General features: G+C 37.3%; 1 protein-coding gene across 1 annotated transcript in view; it reads right to left on the bottom strand.

Annotated features, from left to right (window-relative positions):
- LOC150094222 (macoilin) overlaps positions 1-13,385 on the bottom strand; it is a 192,397-nt gene that overhangs the window by 23,710 nt on the left and 155,302 nt on the right. The window contains exon 8 of the mRNA XM_090412388.1: positions 4,189-4,347. Within this exon, the coding sequence (XP_090268514.1) occupies positions 4,189-4,347 (159 nt within the window). The remainder of the gene's footprint in view (positions 1-4,188; positions 4,348-13,385) is intronic.

Below are 13,385 nucleotides of genomic sequence, written 5' to 3'. Positions count from 1 at the left end.
TTCCAACTCAACTATCAGATTTATAACTAAGATGTCAATCCAATAATTGGGTTGGACATAACAATTAATAAAGACAACAGATCGCAAATATAAAAGCTCTGAGAAAAATTAAGGGAGTGAACAAGTGGCAACAATGGCAGAATCATATTAAAAATGAAGATATTACAGAAGAACTTGTTAGTTCTTTTGTAACATCCAGAAAGAGGAAAAGTGAATTTGAGAATACAAAATCGCTAAAGAAGCCTTCACAAATCTTGAAAGTGATGGCATTTGAGCTTTAGAACCTAAGGGTGATGATGTAATGATTACATCTTAAAGACCGCAGAAGAAAATGGATTGATTAAACTAAGAAGGCAAGTGGTACAGTTATTAGAAAAATCAAGCTCCATGGTAAATGCAAGAAATAAAAAAAAAAAGTATTGGAAAAGAAGAAAGCATATCAAAAGTTACTAGCAAGTAAGTTGGCAAATGTCCTGAGAAAATACAGAGAAAAACTTAAGAGCTAAACTATGTGTAAAACTAGTTTAAATAAAGTCATGAGAAGACTGGTAAGCATAGAGCAGGAAATTATCAGATGGCAAACTGTTGAGGAGGCCCATGAAAAGTTAGGAATGGAGGAAAGAGTACAGTACAAGGAATCAGAAATGATAAAAGTGACATGAAAATTATATAACCAAAGATCTTCTAGGTGCAAAGATGGCATTCTGGAGAGCCAAACAGATGAATAAATTTATATGGAATAAGAGAGAAATATGCCAAAACATTAAACTAACAATATACAAGATAGTACAGTAGCAAACAAATTAATCTGAACAAGCCAAATTTTCAGCAAGTTTTTAGTTTTGCTTTAGATTTTGTTTCAATTCACAATAATATTGGTTTTGGCTCACCATTTTGGTTGAGGCTGCATGTTTTAACTGTCTCTACAATGTTTATCAATAGTGTTATGCAGTTTTACTAGTGTAAACAAGTTGACATTCGTAGTTTTTATTCATTTTATGTAGCTATAAAATGGATACATCTCCATGAAAGAATTCAAAAATATGTACTCTTTCTCATCACATATTCATGACTCAAAGACAAATTGCCAATGAGTGCGATGTTTGTTTGGATACCGTTAAATGCGATTTTAAAGAGGTTTAGGGAAACAGGTACCTTTTCTCCTGCCAGAAAAGGAAAACTACACTTAAGATCATTTACTAGTTAGGAAAAGCAAAATCAATCCAAGATTGTCTGCTATAGACTGAAATAGAGATTTGGCAGCTAGTAGGATTAATTTTTCTGACACGATAGTCCATAGTAAATTGTTGCAAGCAGGGAAGACTCCCACAGACCAAAAAAAGAAGTAACTGTTGAAGAAGGGTATGCAGAAAAAGAGGCTCCAGTGGACAAAATTATATTCTCAGATAAGAGCCACTTCTTTGTCCAAGGAGAGCAAGATCAGAGGCTGAAAAGATTTCTCATGCCCACCTTCAAACAAGCTCCTAAATACTCAGCTAAAAAGATGTTCTGGGATTATTTTACACATGATGGTCCAGGATCACTTGTGTCTGTTCACTGTATGATGAAAAGTGACCAATACATAAAAATATTGGATCCAGAAAGACAAACTCATCTTCCAAAAGGATCTTGCTCCATGCCACATTTCAAAAAAAAAGTGAAAGAGTTCCTCAAAAATCACAACATCCAATTGCTTCAGTGGCCAGGTAACTCTCCTGGCAATTAACCCAATAGAAGATTTGTGGGCCATAGTGAAAAAGAGATGTGGAAAATTAAATGTGATACAAAGGATAACTTAATACATTCAAAGCATGGTTTCGAGAAGCAGAAATAAGAAAAATGTGTTCTACGTTGGTAGAGCCCAGGCCTAAGCATATTAATGAACTTATTAGGAACAGAGGAGCACATAAATTATTAGATAAAGTTGGAGTTTAATTTTTGTACTTATTTTCTTGCGAAATAAAAATTTTTCTTTAAAATGTGAGTGTTTGAATACAGTAGCAAACGAATTAATCCAAACTAATTTTTTTTTAACTTATGGAGTTGAGAGTTAGGTTCACTAATTTTAGTGAATCCAACTCCCAAAATGAAGTCATTAATACATTGGGTTGATCAAAGATAGGAAGTTTTGAAAAAAATTAGAGATGTGAACAGATGGAATCAATAGCAGAATCATATTTTAAAAATGAAGATATTAGGAGGGAACTTGACATTGTATGCATTCAGGAATAAGTGAGAAGAGGTAATCTGAAGTGGTATAGGTCATAATAAACAGAATGGGATATGAAAGGTTAGAAAGTTTAGCAAAACTTATGACACCAAAATGGCAGGAAAAAGGTAAGATCTAGGCAGAAAGATGAGTCAGAAATGCCCAAGAAGGCAGAATTATAAGATCTGACAATAGTGGAGTGCTGAAAAGTAATATGAAGGAAAACCGTGACAGAAGATTAAAATTAAATAATCATGTAAATGTCATCACAGTATCCTAAGCATTCTTTGAGGGCTCATATCAGAAATTAATGTCAGTAACAGAATTCCTTTATTTCAGGATTGTTTAATGAGACACACCTGGTGATTTTATGCTGATAATCTCCGAGATTGTTCATAAAGCATAAAGTTGTAATTTTTTTTAAATTATTTTTTTTTATTACTTCCTATATTAGGAGTAGTATTTCAAAGACAATGTAATCGTTGGAGGATTCAGAAGAACGGCCTCCCTCAAGGCAGTGTTCTTACCCTGATGCTTTTTAACATCTATACAAATGACCAGCCTCTTCCCAAAGATACAAAAATTTTTATCTATGCATAATCGTGCCATTGCCAACTCAGGCGAATCATTTTGAGAGAGTAGAACAAAAGCTCTCTGAAACACTGATTGAAACTTAGCCCTTACTATAGTGAAAACCAGTTGAAAACTAATCCCCTAAAAACACAAGTCTGTGTGCTTTCCATTTAAAGAATAAACAGGCAACAAGGAAACTACAAATAAGAGCACTCAGATCGCTGTCCACCACCTAAATATTTAGGGGTAACTTTAGATGCTCTCATTAATGAAAGACATTGTATAAATACAAAACATAAAGTAACTACAAGGAATAGTATTCTCCAGAAACTATCAGGCACTGGTATCTGGGGAACAAAAGCTCAAGCAATAAGGACCACTGCCTTGGCTCTATGTTACTCGGCTGCAGTATACGCATGCCCTGTATGGTATAGATCCTGCCATGCTAAGCAGGGTGGATGTTGCAGTAATGAGTCTACATGTCTCAAACAACCAGTAATGAGACATGTAGACTCATTACTGGTTTTTTGAGACTGACACCTCATGAAAAAAATCTATTGTTTGGCTAGCATAGCACCTCCAGATATTAGATGGCAGCTAGAAATGAGAGGCTGAAGGAACCCATGTCTACAGACCATCCACTATTTGAATATCAACCTGACCATCAACGGTTAAAATCCAGGAAAAGTTTTCTTCATACCACTGAAAGCCTTGCTGAACTACTCCAAAAATCAAGACTAGCCTCATAGAAGACAAGAAACAATCACCTTACAGATTGGGTTATACCATCTGAGTCTTATGCCAGGCCAGAGAGAAAACTGGGCTATCAGGAAAGCTTTAAATAGGCTGTGATACGGCATTGGAAGATCCAAGGATAATGTAAAAATGTGGAGACTCTCATGTGAATCATCCCTATGTGAATGTGGGGAGGAGCAAACTATGGCTCAACTCTTGAATTATAGGTTATGTCTCTTTAGTTGTACAATGGACAATTTGATTAATGCGACACCTAATGCTTGTGATTTGGCCAAATTCTGTGCAGCAAAAATTTGATGGACCTTCTAGTGTACTTATACTTGGTGTTTATGTTGTAAATTGTGTTTTTTTTCTTTTCTTTTTAATTCCAATATATAATTAATTTTTTTTTTTGTAAATTTATGTATTTGAACTATGTTGCTTCTGACACAAAGTAAACTGGGAGTAGTAATACTTCTTACTTGCAAATTGTCATGTCTTAACTTTGGTTAGTTCACAATAGCTGCCTATGTGGCAACAGCATGAATCATGAGTCAAATGGATTTTCACAAGACATGCTAATTTTGTGGGGATGTTAGTTAAATTCCAGATTAAGGACATGTACTATGTCACCATTATATTATGATGCTTTAAACAGATTGATATCTTACTTGTTTTGAAGATTTTCATTATCACGCTGCAACTGAGAAAGTTCATTTTTCACAGACCTCTCTCCTGATGTAAGACTGTGTATTTGTGTTCGTAAGTCTTGCTCACACTGCCGGCTAGCTTGAAGATCTGCTTTCAGTCTTTTAATATCTGCTTCTAACCTATAATATATACAAAAAGGGAAGAGAATATTATGTGCTTAAGTTTTTTTTTTTTTTTCAGAAAAATGAAAATAAAGTTTTTCAAATTTTATTATTTTTTATTTTATACATTTTAGTTTTTCAAAACCACTTTCTCCCTCTTACTAATGTAAGATTATAAGTAACATGAGAAGAATTCTGACAATTCTGTATGATAAACCTGATGACTTATGCCCACAATTTTTAAGTCTAGTATTATCATCAACATAACACAGAGAACAAAAATGACATTCTAGATATTAACAGATAATTATACATCAATGTTTTCAACCTTTCATGGTCAATATCGTTGCAAAAAAACTTCAGACTACATCTTCCCACATTTCTGTTAAAATGTTAATTTTTGTTTCTAACAAAAAACCAAAGAAACAGGAAAGGGGAAACTTTCTCTAAAAGAAAGACAGTATACATGCCTCTAAAAAGAAATGAACCGATAAGAAATTCTGAGAAAATATCTGAGATTGTTCATTTAATTATTAGTTTTATGTAATGCTAATTCTGTGGCATATTTTATGTCATTAATAGCTTTTTTTTCTTATTTTTTACATTAATTATTGAAACTATTGGGGAATGCCAGTCACTGATTTTGTCACAACAGAATTTGCATGCATACATCATTTTATCTTTAGAAAGCACTCAGACATAATGTGCAGTAACCAGATAATAGTGATATGATATCCTAAAACAGATGTGCATCAGTAATTGGATAATTTCATACCCATCTGATAATTAGCTTAAAGAATTAACAACGGCTATTTCATTTGGCAAGGAAAATTCTACAAACAGATAGAGGGGATATCCATGGGATCACCACTTTCCCCACCCTTGGCCAACTTCTTTATGGAGACCTTTGAAGAGAAAGCCTTAAACTCTGCCCCACAAAAACCCTATTTGGCTTCGGTAGGTGGATGATGTGTTCACTATTTGGCCACATGGCTCAGATGCACTCCACTCCTTCCTAACACACTTAAACAACCAACACCCCAGAGTCCAATTCACCTTAGAAAAAGAGGAAAAACAACACTCCCATCCCCCTTCCTAGATACTCTAATCACTTGCCGGCCTGATGGGTCTTTGGTTTTCTCGGTTTATAGAAAATCCACCCATACAGGCAGATACGTTCACCAGCAATCCCCCCCCCCCCCCACCTCACAAAAATATCATCATCATCAAATTCCTGCAATGTACCCTCAAGGAGGTGCACAGGATATGATAGTACTACATGTAAAAAATTACATCATTACTAACTTCCTATCTACAATTTTCCTCCACCTCAGTCTGTTACTTGTCAAGACTCCAACATTATCAGATCTTATATTTCTATCGTCTAAGGCACTTTGTACCGTATCAATCCACCTATATCTTGGTCTTCCTCTGGGTCATTTTGCTGCCAACCTGGCAGAGAACACTTGTTTTGCTAATCTTTCTTCGCACATTCTGTTTAAGTGACCATACCACCTGAGATTAGCTCTGCTAACGCATTCCTGGATGCTGACAATGTCAAGTTCTTTCCTAATATCCTAGTTTTTAATATGATATTGCCATTGATGCCATCTGTTCACGCCTATAATCTTTCTCAGGACTCTCATATCTGCAGTCTCTAGTCTTTGGTCAAGTGTTTTACTTCTGACACAGTTCTCAGATCCATAAGTTAAAACTGGTTTGAAAACTGTCTTGTATACAGCTAATTTAGTGTTCCGACTAATTTCTCTCTTATTCCATATGAATTTATTCAATTGACTTCCCACCATACCAGCTTTGCTGATTCTGTTGTCTATTTCTATATTTAATTTACCATCTTCAGTAAATATCATGCCTAAGTAATTGAAATGTTTTAGTTGTTCCACAGGTTCTCCATTCACAACACAGTTGACATTTTCAATGATTCTGCCTATTTTCATTGTCTTTGTCTTTTTATTGCTGACTTTCATACCATATCTATTACAACAGCTATTCAATTTATTCAGAGAATCTTGCAGACTTGTAGCAAGTTTATGTAGAAGTATAATATCATCCACATAAAGCAAATAGCTGACATTAACACCTCCAATTTTGATATCATGTTTAATACCACTTTCCTTCATAATGTGATCCATATAGATAATAACAGAGGGGATAATGTACATCCTTGTCTCACACCAGATTTAACATTAAACCATCTTCCTGTACTTCCCTGAATTCTAACTGCTGACTTACAACTCAAATAAAGACTAAGTATTGCTTCATATAATGCCCCATTGAAACCATATAACTGTAGCGTATTGAATAGCTTCTCTCTTGGCACCTTGTCATATGCCTTTTCCAAATCGACAAAAAAACTTAAATACAGATCTCTGTTATATTCCCATGCTTTCTTTACTATTTGTTGTAAAGTGAAGATCTGATCCTGACAGCCTCTATTTGGCCTGAATCCAGCTTGTTCTTCACCAAGCTTTTCTTCCACAATTCTTCTCAACCGTTTCTCAAGTATACTTGCATAGATCTTGCCAGAAACACTCAGTAGAGAAATACCTCTGTAATTCTCACATTCAGTTTTATTTCCCTTTTTATATATGGGTACTAAGAGAGCTCTACTCAAATCATCGGGAATTCGTCCCTCTGTCCAGGCTTTCTGAACTATGCAGTGCAGCCACTGTAAGACTCTTATACCACCATACTTCAGCATTTTTGGTCGAACATCATCTACTCCTGCTGCCTTGCCACATTTCAAGCCTTTGATGGCTTTTTCTACTGCAAGTATGGATATGTATTCCTGACTGCATGCCTGGTCAGTGTTTTTTTACCACTGTCCTGTCCTCACTGCTTGTTTCATTTAGCAGTTTTTCAAAGTAATTACTCCAATACTTCAGGGATATCTTTTTCTCCCATTTTCATGTCACCTTTATCATCTCTAACTGCTTTTACAGCACTCTTTCCTACATTCCTAAGCTTCTTCAACAACCTCCAGAATATTTTGCCACCTTCTTGATATGTATTTTCAATATTCTTGCCAAAGTCCTTGCATGACTTTTGTTTAACTAGTTTTACACAGTGTTTAGCATTCTTGCATTTGTCTCTGTATTCTCTAAGAGCACAAGCTGACTTATTTGACAGGAACTTTGGATATGCTTTCTTCGTTTCCTTTACTGCCTCTTTAACTTCCTGTGTCCACCAGGGGGTTCTGATTTTTTTTTATCCTTGCAGACAACCTCACCACATGCCTCTCTGGCAGAATCAATCAATGTTTTCTTCAGAGTTTGCGACTGAATCTCCAGGTTTGATTCCTGTTCTCAAACTCTTTCCTTCTTTCTTCAATAATCTTTGTGTATTTTAGTCTACAGTTCACATCTGAGAGCTGCTCAACTTTTATTCGCTTTAAAACTTTCTTACATGTTCTTCTTTTCAATATGAAATTCAATTTTATCCTGCTCAAGACTAAATAGTGATCACTTCCAATTTCAAATCCTCTGTACACTCTGGTATCCTGCACCAGGGAGAAAACATCACTATCCACAATAACATAGTCAATGAGACTTTTCTTATTCCTTGCCTCTTCTCTCCATGTGAATTTGTGCAGATTTTTATGTTGGAACATTGTGTTAGTAATAACCAGTCCATGTCCTGAGCAGAAATCCAACAGATATTTGCCATTATTATTAGCTTTGCTCTTTTCTCCAAATTTTCCAAAAATATTTTTGTATGTCTCACAATCATTTCCTACTCTGCTATTTAGATCCCCAACAAGGACCAACTTTTCCTTTTTCATTGTGTCAGTTGCTTTTTCTAAAACCTCAAAAAATTCTTCCACTTCTACCTTAGTAGAACCATAGGCACAAATAAGTCTCATTGTCCAGGTCCCCATTCTCATATTTGCCCACATTACTCTACTTGAGACTGACTGCCATTCAAGAAGATTAGCCTCGTATTTTGTGTTGAATACTATGGCTACTCCTTCTTTTCCATGATTGTCATTGCCTGAATATACCATTTTGTATTTATTGCTCAGAAAGATCTCACCAGTTTTGATCTTTTTTTGTTTCAGTCACTCCTATTATGTCGATCTGGTACTTATCTAATTCCTCAGCTAGCTCCGTTTCTTTGCCATTCAGGCTTCTTACGTTGATAGTACCGATCTTTAACTCTGGTGATGTTGAGTTGGGGTTTGTTTTCAGATTTGTTCCAGTAGCTGACTTTTTGCTGTTCGCCCTGGTTCCCTGGCGAAAACAACAGGGGCCTTGTTTAACCAGCGACGCCCCAGCCGGCATGAAATTTTGTCATGTTGTACCATCATTTTTTATTTTGGTTTAACCAATAAGAATACAATTTGGTCGGCTAAATCCCAAATTGCCAGCCCATCCTTGTTCGTTCAGTATCCAAATAGATACCCAACAGGGTGCACACGAGAAGGTGAGGATTGGACATTAGGTCAGAAGCCCTGGTCGGTTCTCCGCATTCCTTTAAAGGCTATGTGGAGGTCTCCTCTCAGTTATATAGCTTTGACCCGTAAGCACCCCTCACAAAAATATGGGGTTATAAAAACACTATTCAACAGGGTAAAATTAATCTGCTCAGATCACGATGCCCTAACCACTGAACTAAACCACATCCTCAACACTTTCTTAGCCAATGGCTACAACTCCCAAAAAATCAAAAAAAAAATACTAAAACCAGTAAACCACAATCCCTCTCCACAATAAAGATTGCACTAAATCTGTCACCCCCTACATCCAATGCACCTCTGAGAAAATAACCAATATCCTCAAAAAATATGTACCTGACTTCATGTTATAGACCATATTAAAAGTTGGCATCCCTTATCCGCTCTACCAAAGACCAACCACTCCCCCTAGACCTACCTGGTGTATACCAGGTCCCTTGCAGCTGTAAATTGTCCTACTTTGGCCAAACAGGCAGGACAGCGAATATCAGGATTTCAGAACACAAAGACTACACCCTGTTTTACCAGTACAGGCATTTGGGCTGGCAGACCATGCCTTAGATACCGCCATAGAATTCGTTGGAAGAAAACTAAAATAATACACCGCAGCAAGTTCGAGTATGAAAGATTATTCATGGAATCATCATCAGCGCTAAAAAATGTTCCAAACCTCAACAAATTTGGGTGCATGAAACTACCCCAAATTTGGGAATATGAGAACTTTCATTATGAGAACTTCAGCCCATGCTTTTGTTAGTGCCTGCGTGCACATACCATATTTGTATGTTCCTGAAGATGGCAACGTGACGTTGTCGAAATATAGAAGGTATTCATTAAAGTTTGCTTTAATTAATATCCGTTATATGAACTAGTGAGTGAGCCAAGCGCTGTGGACGTACCTAAGAAGAGCTCCTGATTCAGATAAGTTATGCTAGGAATAATTAATTATATATGCGTAATTGTTTGAGTAAGAGCAGCTGTAAACATTGTGTGCTACCGGTATTATTAGTGTGGGGGATTTTTCTTGCCTAAACTTAATTACGAAATCGTTATTATTAGACCTAGTAACCTGCAGGGAAAAAAAAAAAATGGCAGCGGCATTGTCATTCCATGATTTTAATTTAGATTTCAGTCGTTTCGTTAAGTGTGAGGTCTGTTATATGTATTCCTTCGATTACATAAATGATTTGTGGATGTTTAGTGCAGATGGAAGAAGGGTGTGTGTGTGCGAAGTGTGACTGAATGGGGAACTGATGAATGCAAATATGAAATTGATGCCAGAAAGTGTTAGTAACGATTGTGTCGTGAGTGCAAGTTTAAAAGAGGATAATAAGAAAGAGAGGCGAAAAAATGTTAAAAAATCAGGAAAAAAGAAAATGAGCGATTTGAAAATGGATGTTTAAAGGGACGAAAGTGAGGCGAGACTGGCAGAAAGAAACGAAATTGAGAGAACGAATGAAAGTAGAAATGGCGTGATGCAGAAATCACAAGTGAAAAAAATCGAAAGAATAAATGATAGTGAAAAAAGAATGAATGATGGCGAAAGTTGGACGCATGTTGGACTGAAAGTACTGAAACAAAGAAAGATGAATGAGAGTAAAAGTGAGAAGAATGATAGTGAAAGTTGGACCGAAAGTACAGAAACAAAGAAGGATGAATGAGAGGGAAAGTGAGAAGAGGGTGTCAAGAGTTAGAAAGATTTAATGATAGAGAGAATGTGTCGCGAGATTCGGAAAGTGAATTGAATTGGATGAGGCAAGAAATGAAATGGATGCGGAATGAAATTAAGAGAATTCAGGTCAAAACTATTAAAATAAATCATGATGGCATGAAGGAGTTAACGAAAGATGAGCGAGTGGCGTTGTATGGTGACTCCATTATTAAAGGTGTGCTAGAGGATAAAATGCACAAGGTATGTTTTCCAGGCAGTAAAACGAGTAGAGTGATTGTGGCATTGGATATGAGGCAGGAGCGAGCAAAAGAGTTAATTGTATTAATTGGTACAAATGATTTGAGAGAGAACAAAGAGCATGTCAGAATGAATGTCAGGAGGCAGCTTGAAAAGATAAAAGAGAATAGTGACAGGAAGGGTAGTCAGTGTGTTGCCTAGGTATAATTGTGGTGAAATGAGGCGGAGAGCAAGGATTATGAATGATATTCTGGCTGAAATGTGTGAGGAGATGGGAGTACAGTTTGTTAATGTGTGGAATGAGTTTGAGGGACGAAGTGAGCTGTATGGGAGCGATGGACTGCATTTGAGTGGTTATGGTGCGAGTCGCTTGGAGAGACTGCTGCTGGAAGGTAGAGAAGTGAATAGAGAGTATGTATCAGATCGAGAGGGGAGTGATGTGGAAGAGCAGGAGAGTAAGACAGGAGAGACTGAAGAAGTGGAAATGAATGGGGAAGTGAGTGGTATGAGATAGAAAATGAGAGAATGGGTGTGCAAGAGGAGCAGGGAAACGGGGAGGCTCAAGGTGGACAGGAGTACACAGCGTGAGAAAGGTGGATGCTCCAAGAGGAGGTGAGAGCATGTGTAGGCAGGAAAGAAATGGGATGACGGGATCAAGAGGAAACAGATGAAATTGAAAAGGGTTCTAAAATGAAGAAGCATAAAGGGAAATGGCCCTACTCCAGCATGGAGAGATCACATCGAGTGAGTGGTATCAGTGGAACTAGCTGTAGATCCAGAAATGAGCTGTTGTGTTTGTATACCAATGCTAGAAGTATAAGAAACAAGGCAGATGAAATGGTTGCACTAATTGCGTCGGTTCACCCAAAGATTGTCGGAATAAGTGAGACATGGTTAGATGAGGACGACATCCTGACAGGAATAGAGACAGAAGGGTATGATATGTTTCGTGAGGATAGAAGGGGTAAAAAGGGAGGTGGAGTGCTACTGATGATAGAGAAAGAGTTATGTCCATACAAGGTAGAGATGCAAGAGGGAAATAGGGCCAGTGGTTACGAGGCAGTATGGTGTGAGATAGAGGTGAATAGAATCAAATACTTGGTGGGATGTTGTTATAGACCTGGTAATGTGGACGGTGGTGATAGTGAAATGTATAGTCAAATAAGCCAAGCAAATAAGAAAAGGGTGATCATTATGGGTGATTTTAATTATGGCAATATAGACTGGAATGAAGAGATAGCAACTAGAAGTAAAGAAAATGAGCGAGTTTTTGAGGGATAACTACCCCAGACAGTATGTAACAGAAGACACACGAGGATTAAGGGTCTTGGATTTGGTCATCTCGTCAGAGGATGTAATTATAAATGAGGTGTCAAATCATCCACCAATTGGTGAAAGTGACCATGAGGTGATTACCTGGGTGGTTGCCAGCAGTGCAAGGACCCCTTTGAAAAATGGGTATATGTGGAACTACAAGGGGGGGGGTGATTATGAACAGCTCAGGAGACAGCTTGCGGGTGTAGCATGGAATGAGGAGTTAGCTGGAAAAGAGATCAATGCAGCTTGGGGGATTTTCAAAAACTATTTAGTAGATGCAACGTCTAAATGTATTCAAGGGTGAGAAGGTTAAATAAGATAGGTGTGAGATGGATGAATACAGAGATTAAGCATGCGATACGGAGAAAAAGGGCATTGTGGAGGCAGCATAAGAGAAGTGGAAGAGAGGTATGAACAGCAGTTAGCTAATGAAGCCAAAAAGAATCCTAGGGAGTTCTTTCGATATGTAGCCAGCAAAAGAAAGAATGATTATGGAAGGATGACATTGATTGGAGGAAATGGTATAAAGACAGCTGTTGCGGAATGAGTGGTGGAGAAACTTAATGAGCAGTTCATAATGGTCTTTCAATCTTGTGAATGTGACTTCATGGAGAGATTGAGAGCAGTTGATGATGGGGAGGAGATACTGACTGTAAGTGAGCAAGAGGTGTTTAAGGAATTGAGTAAACTAGATGTAAATAAGGCTATGAGATTTGATAATATATCACCGCGTATTCTGAAGGAATGTGCCAGAGAGTTGACACCTACCTTGACATATTTTTTTAATACGAATCTTACACTTGGTCAAGTTCCTAAAGAGTGAAAGGAGGGCAGGATTGTGCCACTTCATAAAGGAGGTGATCGAACTCGAGCATCAAACTATAGGCCTATCTCTGTGTCAGGTGTTGTGGTTAAGTTGGAGAAGCTTGTGAGAACTAGGATCCAGAGTTGGGTTGACAACAATGGTATAATCTTTGATGGACAACATGGATTTGCTAAAGGGAGGTCATGTTTTAGTAATCTACTTACTTATTACAATAAAGTGACTGCTTCCTTGGACAGAGGAGAAGGATACACAGTAATATACTTGGATTTCGCAAAGGCTTTTGATAGAGTAACTCATGATAAGTTGACAGTCAAACTAGAGCAGATGGGTTGGATATTATTATTATTATTATTGTTCCGGGAAACTCCAAGGAGTCGACAGACTCATCGAGGGAGGCCCTAACATCATGTCAAGAACAACTATTCAACATTCACACAGTATCTATCATACCTTGCCTTGAACTCATTCACGGTCGTAGCACCCACAACAGACTCTGGAAGCTTATTCCACTCATTCACTACTCTCCAAGT

The sequence above is a fragment of the Typopeltis vanoorti genome, chromosome 22 (genome assembly GCF_054136105.1).
Source record: "Typopeltis vanoorti isolate ZY-2024b chromosome 22, IOZ_Tvanoo_1.0, whole genome shotgun sequence".
NCBI lineage: Eukaryota > Metazoa > Arthropoda > Arachnida > Uropygi > Thelyphonidae > Typopeltis > Typopeltis vanoorti.
This window is presented reverse-complemented; position numbering and strand designations above follow the sequence as displayed.